This window comes from Sinohyriopsis cumingii, chromosome 3 (assembly GCF_028554795.1).
Source record: "Sinohyriopsis cumingii isolate HCF-2022 chromosome 3, ASM2855479v2, whole genome shotgun sequence".
NCBI classification, from domain to species: domain Eukaryota; kingdom Metazoa; phylum Mollusca; class Bivalvia; order Unionida; family Unionidae; genus Sinohyriopsis; species Sinohyriopsis cumingii.
Window position 1 is genome coordinate 129,641,056 of NC_142963.1, and position 15,079 is coordinate 129,656,134.

The window sequence follows — 15,079 nt, forward strand, 5'->3', positions numbered from 1 at the left end:
AACTCAGTCACTTTGATCCCAGTAGATCACGATGAATAAATATAACTAATACAAGTCAACTTGAAACTCTTTTTCAAGTTTTCTTACAAACAATAGGACTTATTCAATTAACAAAAAAATTTCCTATTTAAAATACTTTATTAGCCTGATATAACATGCAGTGTCGCCTTTCAAGGGGCTTCTGAGTTCCCTTGTTCACCAAATCTACTGGTATTTATTCCATTGTTTCTGGAAATAAAAGATCTTTTTAAATTTTGTCCTTTGTTTCATAACAATGTACACACACACACAACAAATCTTCATCAATGTTCTTTCTCCTAAAGCTTGAAAATAAATGCCAGTGTTCATTAGCTTGTCTCAAAATACCTCTAGGCCGACAAATCCAGTAATAACAACAAACAAATCTTTTAAAAAGTATATTTATCATCACATATAATAGCAAACCAGATGTAATATTTGTTGTTACTACACAATTGTTTGTTTAAATGAGCAAAGCACAGTGACAAAGCTTCACAACTCAAAAACACCCCATGTCATAACTCTGATTGTTTATCCTATGATGCAACTGTAGAAAACTAAATTGGTGTACACTCACTGTTCACAGAAACAGCCTGTCACTGCTATAATAAGGTTCAAACTAATCAATTGTTGTTGTTGTTGCTTTGGGCTTAATGCCATTTCGCAGTGCTACAATGACTATACATGGCAGCCAGTATAACTGGTGGAGTAAGAACCCAGGAAAGGCTTTGTAAGAATTACTAACTAATGGCAGCTTTTTAACATACTTACACTGGCTGATTCCCGAGACTAGAACCCATATGGACAGGTGAAATGGCAGTTATCAGTAAAGGCAAATGCTATAGAACACCAGGCCATCCATGGCCTCTCTAGCCATTTAATCTTGTTTTTATTTGATAATTTTATATCCTATATATGAATATGGTGTGTGTGTGTGTGTGTGTGTGACGATGTGTTTCAAATGTTGTCATCATGTTGATTTGTTTTCTGTTTTTAAAAAATAATACTTTGTCATTTGTGATCTCTGTGTATCTTGACAAATCTGTGATCAGTGGTATGCATTGCAGTAAATGATATTGGATTCAAATTCGGCTCAAGCTGAAACAAAATTTAAAAAATTAATGCCATATACAGAAGAATTTTGTTTACATTTATATCATGAATGATAATGTATTATGTATCTTGTTTTCTCTCTATCTCTCTCTCACTCATGATTGCAAAGGCACACATACACATAGATCCACTTACAAATTATGTTACAATATTCAAAGCCACATCTAACAAATGTGTTCATTGTTCATGATACTAACACTGTGTGCATATAATGAATCCTTTTATGTTTTGTAAGTGATTCACATAGATTTCAAAGGAATACTCTGCCTAATTGGTGATTCATTTATATTTCAAAGGAATACTCTGCCTAATTGGTGATTCATTTATATTTCAAATGAATACTCTGCCTAATTGGTGATTCATATAGATTTCAAAGGAATACTAATTGGCCTAATTGGAGATATTTAATAACACATCAAAACATTACATAACACTTTAAAATCTATGTTTTGTATGGTAAGGCAGATTTCCTCGTGGACTACTGTTTTAAATTCAGCTTCAGAAAACATTAAATGAATTGGCATCTTCATTCTTCCTCAAAGACTGTCAATGAAGGTGATAGAAGAAAAAAGATACCTTGACTCAAAACCTTTAATGAAATTGTGGAGAATGTAATGGGTTTCAATATTAATAAAACTGGACAAATGAAAGTTCAAACACAGTAGCCTCAGCTCCAAACAATGTAACCCAATATACATGTTGAAACTATGAATATATGTACCAGCAGTTGAAAGGTCAAACAATATAGCAACAACCAAACATGCTGAAAGGTCAAAGAGTACAGCATCTGCCAAACATGCAGCATCTACCAGACATGCTGAAAGGTCAAATAATAGAGTATCTACAGACATGCTTAGGGTCAACAGTAGAGCATCTGCCAAACATGCAGCATCTACCAGACATGCAAAAGGTCAAATAGTAAAGCATCTACCAGACATGATTAAAGTTCAAAGAAGTACAGCATCTACCAGACATGCCAAAAGGTCAGACATTAGAGCATTTGCCAGACATGCTGAAAGGTCAAACATTAGAGCATCTACCAGACATGCTGAAAGGTCAGACAGTAGAACATCTGCCAAACATGCTGAAAGGTCAAACAATAGAGCAACAACCAAACATGCCAAAAGGTCAAACAGCAGAACATCTGCCAAACATGCTGAAAGGTCAAATAATAGACTATCTACCAGACATGCTTAAGGTCAACAGTAGAGCATCTGCCAAACTTGCCGACAGGTCAAATAATAGTATTAATAATAATAATAATAATAATAATAACAATTACTGATCATTGTTAAGTTTGTCTATATATATTTATATTTTTACAATATTGCAAAAGGAAGCATACACATTTCCTATGCAGCAGATAATGTGTAGATTTTATAGTCCATTTTGAAGATGATCCTTTTTCTATATTCCTCAATACTACAATACAGTCACTGTGAGTTTTCTTTGTTACAAATGGTAGACAGATCAAAAATATTCTTAAATGTGCTTTGTATTTGGTCTCATCATATGGATACTAGCTAGTTTTATTTTTGGATGTGTGTCAAGAAATGCACTACAAGTAGTGTCTGGATGGTTGTGTGCATATGTGTAAAGAAATGCACTATTAGTAGTGTATGGATGGTTGTGTGGAAGGTTGTGCATGTGTTAAGAAATGCACTAAAATAGTGTCTGGATGGTTTTGTCTGCATGTGTGAAGAAATGCACTGCAAACAGTGTCTGGATGGTTGTGTGTGCATGTGTGTGAAGAAATGAACTAAAAGCAGTGTCTACCATACGTTAATAGTTTGAATCATAAAAGAAACTTTAAATCTTCATGTAATACTTTATTTGTAAGCAATAACAAATCTACTTATATTCCAATTAGTTATGGCATCCTTTCTATGATAAAAAGGCAATGTTCAGGCACACTAAAAAACAAAATGCAACCCAATATTGATGTCTCTCAGACCCTGCTTAAGTTTTTCCCAAATCATGCTGGTGCCACTTAAAAAAATTAAATAAAGGACAAAATGTAAGTTAAAATTTAGAAAGAATAACTCAAAAAAAAGAAATCAATGCAAGTAATTGTTTGAAACCTCTTTATATGTTGTTTCTTATGAATTACTAAGAGTACAGTTTAGGTAGGAATAGATGAAGACACAGTAGAAAAAGCAGATCTATTTCCAAATATGAAGTGGAGACTGAAGAGTAAACAATAACATGACAAAATGGCACTGATATGTAGACATTAAAATCTGTGTATTTTTTAGATGTTAGGTACCAGTGGAACCTTGCTTCATTATATTTTCAACACAAATAAATGTCTGTTCATAAGAAATTCATGGTCTACTGAAATTTCTTCATGCAGCAATATTGCACTCATCTCTGATTTGGAGTTTGAAGATGCTAAATGTAGCATTCATTCAGCAATTTCTAACAACAGCCAATTTTCAATTCTTGCATTTGCTATGAAACAGAAATCTGTAAACATAATGAATGTAGTACAAGCTGATCTGTATTTTAAATAACACTTAAGAGTCATGAAATTTGTCATTATTTATTTTTAAATAAAAAGGGCAGAAAATGATCTATTTTCTATACAGTCTTTCAAAGGCCCTTTAAGTCAGAATGCTTTTGTCAAATTTTAGTCAAATTCTGTTGAGAAGTCATTTATAGGTCTTTCAAGTTAAGAAACAGTTGCCATATTTGATGAGAAGTAATTTAAAGTTCTTTCAAGTTTAGAAACAGTTGCCATATTTGATGGCGGATCAACATCATTTTAACAAATTTAAAAGACCATGCCAGGATGCCTTTTGCTAAAATTAGCAAATTCTGTTGAGCAGCTTTTGAGAAGAAAGTGTTTTAATGTATTTTCTGTACAACTGTCATAAACCCCACATAGGAAAATGACCTCACTGTAGGTCTTTCAACTTGACCTAGTCTTTATGTTTGTTTTAATTCGGAAGGCAGTAGATCATTATTTTCACCAAGAAGTTGTGCCTGTGCCTTCAGTGTGCTTTTGTCTGCTGGATGACATTTCCAGGAAAGAAGCTTGATCAGTCAGGTGGTTTACATGCTGGTAAGTAGATTTAAGTATCTGAGGTACCCCCAGTAAAATCAGCCTGGTTCCCTAACTACACTGAGTCTAAAACCCAGATCTGGATTAAATCTGAATAACCCAATATCTATATTTGACTGCAATGATAAGATTTTCACATATTTTACTATTTTGATGGACGGCCATAATTTAAAGGTTGTTTCAGCAAGCTGTATAGTAAAATAGTGCGTTTATACATGTGATTTGGATTTTTAACATAGCTTTAACAATTTTCCAGTCATATCGCTACGATGTCTCCAGTGTGTCAGTTTATAGTGATGTCTAGTACTGAGGAATCATGTAGCATGATGTCCCACCCAGTCACATTATCCTGACACCAGGCCAACCAGTCCTAACACTAACCTCTTAAAGCTGAGTGCCTAGCAAGGCAGCTGCTATGTTAATATAATTTTTATAAGTCTTTGGTATGACTTGGCCAGGTTTCAAACCTGTGACCTTAAACATCCGAGGTGGATGCTCTAACAACTTAGGCCATCAGAATGGTCAATAAAATAAATAGTAAAGTTTGGCAGGTCTGCAAGTAGTTTTTGAGAAGCTGTAAATAACAGGTATGAATGAATGATGCTTGATGAATAAAGGATTATACCATAAGGTCACTTGACCTTATTGCCTGGTGAGCTAATGATGGAAATCCAATTCATTCAAGGTCTCATCAGTATAAAAGTGCATCATAACTTTGGCTGAAATTTAATATTCCATAACTATGCTATGCTATGGAAAGCAAACTTTAGGAGGTATTCACATTCAGGTGCCCTAACTCTTCTAAATCAAACTTGAAATTAACTCATTCAAAGTTTTATCAGTATAAAGCAATATGCCAAATTTGGCTGAAATCCAACAAAGCTGAGCAAAGTTAGGAGGAAGAAAGCGAAGTCAGGTGGATGGGCAATCAAGAAGCTTTGGTAAATGAAGAGTGGAAGTTAAACCCAAGTTCTTATTGAGCTGAAGGCACATGACAAATCTTGTTGAAATCAACCAATTCTGGAAATTACCTTGTAGAAACTAAGGTCAGGAGGAGGAACAATCACGGGGGCCATAGCTTTCCTAAATGAGACAAGCACATACAAGTCTATTAGACAAATTTTATTTCAAATAACATCTGAATACAATGAATGTTTCTTGAGTTCTGCCCGTATAAAAAAAGCATTCTATGTGCATATGAAGTTAATTACCAAGGGCTATAACTCTGTTCAAAATGGCACTGATGAGACATAACCCATGAAAAATACATCTAGCTCTTGAGACAAGGTATAGATGAAATTACATCAGAGTATGCTGAATGGTCACCTGGACCTGCTGAAGTTGATATGTAATACTGATGGAAAAAAGTCAATAACTTCAAAATCTGATGTAAGGTTACACACAACAATTTCCACAAAATTTCACTTTCTGACACATACGCTGTCTGCTTTTAGATAAATCTTTGCAAACAAAACAGTTACTGGGCAACGTTTTATAAAATCTTGTATGATTCAAAATAAAGTTCACTATCAGTGTAGCTGGTGATTTTATTGCATTTCTAAGTTAGACTTATTCTGCACCCATTTAAATTCAGCTTGTGAAACAGAATAAAATACTAAAAGATCTGACAAAATTTGACAAATTTCCTACACAAGGAGATTTTGGTACCTCAATGTTTTTTCTTCAGATGAAATGTTAAGAAAATCTTACCAGCTGAACTGTTTGTAATTTGAAATAAAATATTTGGTACAGTCTTGCTTTCTAAAATTGGGAATTTATTCAAGTCCTGTGGTAATCATACCGAGCTAGATACCTGCAGCATCTAGTATAATACTAAATCAATGCTTAAATAAAACTGATAAACGCCAACAAAAGCATTCATGGTTTCTCCTTCAAATAACATAACTGCATAAATAAGATCTCAGGACTTATGATTCTCTATAAATTTAATGCTGTGTGAAACATGTAACAGACTATTAACCTACCAAATGACTAGATGGATAGGTGGGCAGACAAACTGATGGACAGACAGGAAAAGTGATTACTATAGCGCTTCCACATCTTGCTGTGGGATCCTAATAACCAGACAAGCTTAACTCCAATTGAGATGCTGACTTTAGCACATGGAACAAAGCCTGATTGCTGCCAAAGGTTCAATTTATACACGATCATGCCTTCCACTTGGTTAGAGAGCAATATATACTGTTCATGTAAATTCTGGACCTCTCTCCAGCTCCTGCAATAGAATAAACAAATAATACTTTATTCTGTCATTCAAATGATAATAATTTCTTTTCACTTTTTCAAAACTTTGCAAAAAAAGCTTAAATTGGTATGTATTTAAAACCAAGATGTTTGCAACACAGTGTCTCACCTGCAAAGTACTCTTGTCTCTTAACAATGGATCTGATTTGCTACAACTTTATACAGAATTTTAATATAGAAACAAATGTTTGCTACAACTTTATACAGAATTTTAATATAGAAAAAATGTTTGCTACAACTTTATACACAATTTTAATACAGAAACAAATGTTTGCTACAACTTTAAACAAAATTTTAATATAGAAACAACTGTTGGTAAAGTTTGCACACATTTAATTACAATTCAGTAAAAACTGTAAGTCCTAAATATCATACCCTTCTAATTCATAAACATTAAATAAGGCTATAATATGTTGATAGACACTATTTCACCTTTTCAGTTTGCCATGACATCTGTGAATATTTTATGCATGTGATATATTGTAAATAACAGTAGGAAAACCTCAAAATGTCTCTGAAAAGACACGGATTTGCATACAGATTTGGGGTTTCTCATCCAAAACTAATGCAAACAACAACTGTTTATCTTTCACATCTTATGGGCAATAAAATAGGATCACTGATACCAATGTAGCTTCCAAAATAGCTTAGAAGTATATGTATTATTAGAAAGAGTAATAACATTTTTTTTAAAGAAGAGTAATCATGAGATGCCATATTCCACAGGTTCCCTACTTATGTAAAGACTCTTAAAGTACACCATAGTCCAGCACTCCCAACCCATGTACTACTTCGGAGAGTTCACTATGAGGGCTATTCCATTTATTATACATGGTACACAGGGAAGGCAGTGTTTAAAAAGCTATATGCCAGGCACTCTGGTTATTCACAGGGTTAACAACAAAATTATATAAATTCTAAATTGTATCTACTGGTGACTACTCCAATTTAAAAGTGTCCCAAGTAGGTTTAAAGAGAAAAGCCCTGATGCTGTTCTCTCAATTTTGTTTCCATGGTAACATTAAAAATATTGAATGTGGAAAATTCTAAGTATCAAAAAGATGTGTATGCAACTTGCTTGACATGTGTACCGAGTTTGGTTGAAATATCTTAAACTGTTTGAGAGTTATGCTCTGGAAACAGACTGACTGACAGACACTGATATTGTTATATCCCCCCATTTTTAATACTGGGGTATAAAAAAGATAAAGCTAAAAGATACACCATTGACATTCCCTGCCTTGAAAGAATGTCTCTTAGCAGACAGAATGATTTTTTGAAGATTTAATATATAGGGAGTTCATAAGTATAAAGTATACAGGGAGTTCAAATGTACAAAGCATACAGGGAGTTCCTATGCACAAAGTAGACATGGAGTTCATATGCACCAAGTGCACAGGGAAGCAATAAACATGAGATTTCCTGAAGAACTGAAAGTGTGATTGGTTGATGTCTGATGAACAAAAAGACAAAAATATCAGAATATTAAAACGGAAGAACTGTTAGTAGCAAAAAACCCACCAACATCACTTATCTAATAGGTGTATCAAATTTCAAAGAGATCTCTCAGATGGTCTTGGAGTTTAGCCATGGAAACAAAAGTGTGGATAATGGATAGATGAACAAATGTAACATCAGAAATACTGAAAATGAAGAATTCTGAATAGCCAAAGGTACTTCTAATTTTGGAGTTATTTACCATAAATAAGTGAATGATAATTGGATGAACAAGCAAATGGAAAAAAAAAATTAAAATATTGAAACAGAAGAGTTGTGGAGAGCAAATAGCACATATAAATCAATAGTCCAATAAGTATACTGAATTTTATAGACATATCTACATCAATAGTCCAATAAGTGTACTCAATTTCATTGACACATCTACATCAATAGTCCAATGAGTGTACTGAATTTCATAAACCCATCTACATCAATAGTCCAATAAGCGTACTGAATTTCATAGACACATCTACATCAATAGTCCAATAAGTGTACTGAATTTCATAGACCCATCTACATGAATAGTCCAAAAAGTGTACTGAATTTCACAGACACATCTACATCAATAGTCCAAAAAGTGTACTGAATTTCATAGACACATCTACATCAATAGTCTAATAAGTGTACTGAATTTCATAGACACATCTACATCAAGTCCAATAAGTGTACTGAATTTCATAGACCCATCTACATCAATAGTCTAATAAGTGTACTGAATTTCATAGACCCATCTACATCAATAGTCTAATAAGTGTACTGAATGTCATAGACACATCTACATCAATAGTCTAATAAGTGTACTGAATTTCATAGACACATCTACATCAATAGTCTAATAAGTGTACTGAACGTCATAGACACATCTACATCAATAGTCTAATAGGTGTACTGAATTTCATAGACCCATCTACATCAATAGTCTAATAAGTGTACTGAATGTCATAGACACATCTACATCAATAGTCTAATAAGTGTACTGAATTTCATAGACACATCTACATCAATAGTCTAATAAGTGTACTGAATTTCATAGACACATCTACATCAATAGTCTAATAAGTGTACTGAATTTCATAGACCCATCTACATCAATAGTCTAATAAGTGTACTGAATGTCATAGACCCATCTACATCAATAGTCCAATAAGTGAACTGAATTTCATAGACCCATCTACATCAATAGTCCAATAAGTGTACTGAATTTCATAGACACATCTACATCAATAGTCTAATAAGTGTACTGAATGTCACAGACACATCTACATCAATAGTCTAATAAGTGTACTGAATGTCATAGACACATCTACAATAATAGTCTAATAAGTGTACTGAATTTCATAGACACATCTACAATAATAGTCCAATAAGTGTACTGAATTTCATAGACCCATCTACATCAATAGTCTAATAAGTGTACTCAATTTCATAGACACATCTACATCAATAGTCTAATAAGTGTACTGAATTTCACAGACACATCTACATCAATAGTCTAATAAGTGTACTCAATTTCATAGACACATCTACATCAATAGTCTAATAAGTGTACTCAATTTCACAGACACATCTACATCAATAGTCCAATAAGCGTACTGAATTTCATAGACACATCTACATCAATAGTCCAAAAAGTGTACTGAATTTCACAGTCACATCTACATTAATAGTCCAATAAGTGTACTGAATTTCACAGACACATCTACATCAATAATCCAGTAAGTGTACTCAATTTCATAGGCACATTTACATCACAAGTCCAATAAGTGTACTCAACTTCATTGACACATGTACATCAATAATCCAATAAGTGTACTGAATTTCAAAGACACATCTACATCACAAGTCCAATAAGTGTACCAAATTTCACTAATACATCTTAAATAGGTTTGGTTTGGAACTTTGCCATTGAAACTAAAGTGTGAATAATGGATATATGGATAAACAAATGCTTCATGTCTTATTCAAATTCTTACCCTAAGGTGGAACTTTCCTATCCTACACTGATGCATATGAAGGATTCTATTAATTCAACATGACTGCTGTGGTGGCCAAAGTGATTAGAGTGTCCATCTCAGATAGGGAAGGTCATGGGTTTGGCCCCTGGCTGAGTCATATCCAACACTTATAAAAATGGTACTAATAGCTGCCTCACTAGGTGCTCAGTATTAAGAGATAAGTGTTAGGAATTGCTGGCCTGGTGTCAGGATAATGTGACTGGGTGGGACATCATGCTACATGTCTGCAGCATGATGCCCCAGTACTAGACATCACTATAAACCACCACACTGCACACATCATAGCAATATGACTGAAAAATTGTTAAAACTACATCAAAAATCCAAATCACACACACACACACATCAATTCAACATGACCTTAAGTGACACAGATAAATGCGGATGCTAAAAAATGGAGAACTGCCTTCCCTGTTTGATTAAGTTTTCAAGTACCTTTCAATGGAAAAATGCTTTACCTGTCTGAGTTTTCTAGTACCACCCAATGGGGAACTGCCTTACCCGTTTGAGTTTTCTAGTACCATCCAATTGGAAGCTGCCATCCCTGTTTGAGTTGTATAGTACATGTACCACCCAATGGGGAACTGCCTTATCTATAGTTTTCTAGCACCACTTAATGGGGAAATGCCTTATCTATAGTTTTCTAGCACCACTTAATGGGAATTGCCTTATCTATAGTTTTCAAGCACACTTAATGGGGAACTGCCTTATCTATAGTTTTCTAGCACCACTTAATGGGGAACTGCCTTATCTATAGTTTTCTAGCACCACTTAATGGGGAACTGCCTTATCTATAGTTTTCTAGCACCACTTAATGGGGAACTGCTTTATCTACATTTTTCTAGCACCACTTAATGGGGAACTGCCTTATCTATAGTTTTCTAGCACCACTTAATGGGAATTGCCTTACCTGTTTGATTGAGTTTTCTAGTACCACCAATGACTGCATGGCTGATGTCTTACAGTGAGTGTTGGGGTCCTTATCGATTATATCTAAAATAGATTAAATTATGAAACTTTCATGAGAGCATAATGTTAATACCTTGGTAAAAATATTTTTAAAAAATCTGAAGACTATGTAAAAGAACTGCTTTATGATACTGAGATTTCACAACATACCTTGTTTGAAAATACCTAATTGTGGTAACAACCAATACACCAATAAACTACAATCTCTACATGCTTTTAAGATGAGTCCAAATGCAAACCATACAGCACCAGATCTGATTAGTGGATGGCAATGTGGGGGTCTAAGTAGTAATCAGAAACAACGCAGACTCTGATATGTTGGCACATTAAGCAATGGAAGATCAGTGTCTATGTTGCTTGCAGTTGAACAGAACTTATCAGCAAATACATATGGTAGCTTATACAAATTTGATCATTCAGATGTTTTGTTATCAGTCCTATGTAAAACATTACATGTATATTGATTTAAATTTTCTTGTACTTGCACATATCTATGCAAGACACAAATGGGTGGCAATTATTTTTGTGTGGATGTTGGACAATTCTTCAACAAACACAGAAAAGTTAAACAGATTAAAGGAGACTTGAGTTTGCAATATGCCTTAACTTGTGAAAGTAAATTGAAAATCTGTATTTTGTAAAACTTATACATATTAACTGATTATAGAAACTAACAGATCCCCACTTAAATATAAAAGAACCGTTATAAAATTCTGTATACTAGTATTCTTGAATGGGACAGCAGTTGGATATAAATATATCAAATGATAATTTTCAGTCTGACATATATATGAATCACTATTTGAAATGACAGTAGGAATTAATTAAAGGAAAAGATATCTGCACTGACTTCCCTTCCTCTATGCTCCAACCACTAAAATACCTGCCTAGCAATACTGAAATAGTGAAAGGCAAGTGTGTTGTTAAATTACAAACATACAGCAATCAATGTGTATTGCAAAAAAGTCCAGTCACAAGTCCAGAGCTTGATCTAGTCTAATACAACTTGAAATGGTGGAGGGAAAAATAGGATTTTGTGATTTCCCAATGGAGGGTAACAAGTTTACTACTAACTGAAGGGATTTACTTATAATTCATTTACTACTAAGTGATTTACTTATAAGTCATATTTACTACTACTTAAAGGGATTTACTTATAAGTCAATTACTAATACTTGGAGGGATTTACTAATAAGTCATTTACTTATAAATGGATTTACTTATAAGTGATTTACTAATACTTGAAGTGATTTACTTAAAAATCATTTAATACTAAAGGGATTTACTTATAAGTCATTTACTAATACCTGAAGGGATTTACTTATAAGTGATTTACTAATACTTGAAGGGATTTACTTATAAGTCATTTACTACTAAAGGGATTTACTTATAAGTCATTTAATAATACCTGAAGTGATTTACTTACTACTAAGTCATTTACTACTAATTGATGGGATTTATTTATAAGTCATGTACTAGTACTTGAAGGGATTTATTTATAAGTCATGTACTAGTACCTGAAGGGATTTATTTATTGATCATTTACTACTACTTGAAGGGATTTACTTGTAAGTAATTTACTAATACTTGAAGGGATTTAGTTATAAGTCATTTACTAATACTTGAAGGGATTTACTTATAAGTCATTTACTACTATTTAAAGGGATTTACTTGTAAGTCATTTACTAATACTTGAAGGGATTTAAGTCATTTACTACTATTTAAAGGGATTTTCTTGTAAGTCATTTACTAATACCGGAAGGGATTTACTTATAAGTCATTTACTAATACTTGAAGGGATTTACTTATAAGTCATTTAATAATACCTGAAGGGACTTACTTACTACTAAATCATTTACTACTAATTGAAAGGATTTATTTGCCATTTACTTAAAAGTCATTTACTAATACCTGAAGGGACTTACTTATAAGTCATGTACTAATACTTGAAGGGATTTATTTATAAGTCATTTATTACTACTTGAAGGGATTTACTTAAAAGCCATTTACTACTAAGCCATTTACTACTAAGTCATTTACTACTATTTGAAGGGATTTACTTGTAAGTCATTTACTACTATTTAAAGGGATATACTTGTAAGTTGTTTACTACTATTTAAAGGGATATACTTGTAAGTTGTTTACTACTAAGTCATTTACTAACACTTGAAGGGATTTAGTTATAAGTCATTTACTACTATTTAAAGGGATTTAGTTATAAGTTATTTACTACTATCTGAAGGGATTTAGTTATAGGTCATTTACTACTAGTTGAAGGGATTTAGTTATAAGTCATTTGTTACAAGTCATTTACTAATACTTGAAGGGATTTAGTTATAAGTCATTTACTACTATATAAAGGGATTTAGTTATAAGTCATTTACTACTATATAAAGTGATTTAGTTATAAGTCATTTACTACTATTCAAAGGGATTTAGTTATAAGTCATTTACTACTATTTAAAGGGATTTAGTTATAAGTCATTTACTACTACTTGAAGGGATTTACTTGTAAGTCAGTTACTACTATTTAAAGGGATATACTTGTAAGTTGTTTACTACTAAGTCATTTACTAATACTTGAAGGGATTTAGTTATAAGTCATTTACTACTATTTAAAAGGATTTAGTTATAAGTTATTTACTACTATCTGAAGGGATTTAGTTATAGGTCATTTACTACTAGTTGAAGGGATTTAGTTATAAGTCATTTACTACTATATAAAGGGATTTAGTTATAAGTCATTTACTACTATATAAAGTGATTTAGTTATAAGTCATTTACTACTATTCAAAGGGATTTAGTTATAAGTCATTTACTACTACTTGAAGGGATTTACTTGTAAGTCAGTTACTACTATTTAAAGGGATATACTTGTAAGTTGTTTACTACTAAGTCATTTACTAATACTTGAAGGGATTTAGTTATAAGTTATTTACTACTATTCAAAGGGATTCAGTTATAAGTCATTTACTACTAGTTGAAGGGATTTACTTATATGTCTTTTTTTTTTACTTCTCTAGAGGATAAAATAAACAGACCTTCCAGCCATATCTTGGTCTCACCAACCTCCTCTTGTAGGTCTGTGATCAGATAGTGTGCAGGAACTGCCAGAAAAACCATGGCAACAGCAAACAGTAAGGCCTGACGAACACTCCTGTGCCAAATAAGAAAGGCTATAGACATATGAAATGAAAGGCTATAGACAAACGAAAAAGAAAGGTTATACACAGATAAGAAGAGGCTATATAGATATGAGAAAAAAGACTATACATAAAGAATGCTCTATATGCAATACAGCAGTAGCTAAAATACATACTAAACTCAAGTAAATACTAATCCTGACTTAAAACAAATCACACGCAAATACTCAAGTGAAACTGCATTACATGACCAGCAAAGCAAGCAGCACTATGCTTTGCCTCCAGATTATTTTTCAGTGTTCATGTGTATAGATGCATCTATAAAGCATGGCCAGGAACATCAATCATTTAACTCTGCTGACTTCTACCATCCATGAGAAAAAGAGTTCCTACAGCATTGGACACATTTAGATGAAAATTGGTGTAAGATTTGAATATTTCATGGAAAATCCTGTCATTACAAAGACAACTATTTAGCCAATAAAAAACCAACATTCATTGTATTTCAGCCTTCCACTGGCTGGTTTGTTTTAATGGTATTTTGAGCACATTATTCACAAGAAATGGTTGATGAATTAATGTCCCAAGCCCATGCCAAGCCAGCCTACTGAAGTCAGTCTGGATGAACACTGAATCCTTCAACCCTGGATTTTACAAATCCGACACACTCCCAACATAGTTACCACAGCTCCCCTCAACTTTCACTGACACTGTGTGCCTCCATGGTTGACACTATGACTATTTCCATGGGAGCAATAATGATGCATCACTGCATTACACCCACATAGTAACTCTAGTATACATAATCCAGAGTAAGATGGAACAATTGCCGCAGCATATGAACTTTATTTGTTCACATGCAAAACTTTTTAAGTAACATCATTTGAACAAAGGTGACCCTGGCTTTAATACTGATATGATACTGCCTTTGGGTTCTTAATTAGGTAGTGTATTTATATTTAAAAGGTTTTAAAATACACATTTCTTGGAAG

General features: G+C 33.1%; 1 protein-coding gene across 2 annotated transcripts in view; it reads right to left on the reverse strand.

Annotated features, from left to right (window-relative positions):
- Nucleotides 1-1,708: 1,708 nt before the first annotated feature.
- The window catches only part of LOC149803835 (telomere length regulation protein TEL2 homolog), an 89,116-nt gene continuing 75,745 nt past the window's right edge, over nucleotides 1,709-15,079 (reverse strand). For both annotated transcript variants that reach the window (XM_089953652.1, XM_089953653.1), the window contains exons 18-20: nucleotides 13,986-14,101; nucleotides 10,886-10,968; nucleotides 1,709-6,431 (exon numbers count right to left, since the gene is read on the reverse strand). In XM_089953652.1, the coding sequence (XP_089809778.1) occupies nucleotides 6,402-6,431; nucleotides 10,886-10,968; nucleotides 13,986-14,101 (229 nt within the window). In that variant the 3' untranslated portion in view covers nucleotides 1,709-6,401. The remainder of the gene's footprint in view (nucleotides 6,432-10,885; nucleotides 10,969-13,985; nucleotides 14,102-15,079) is intronic.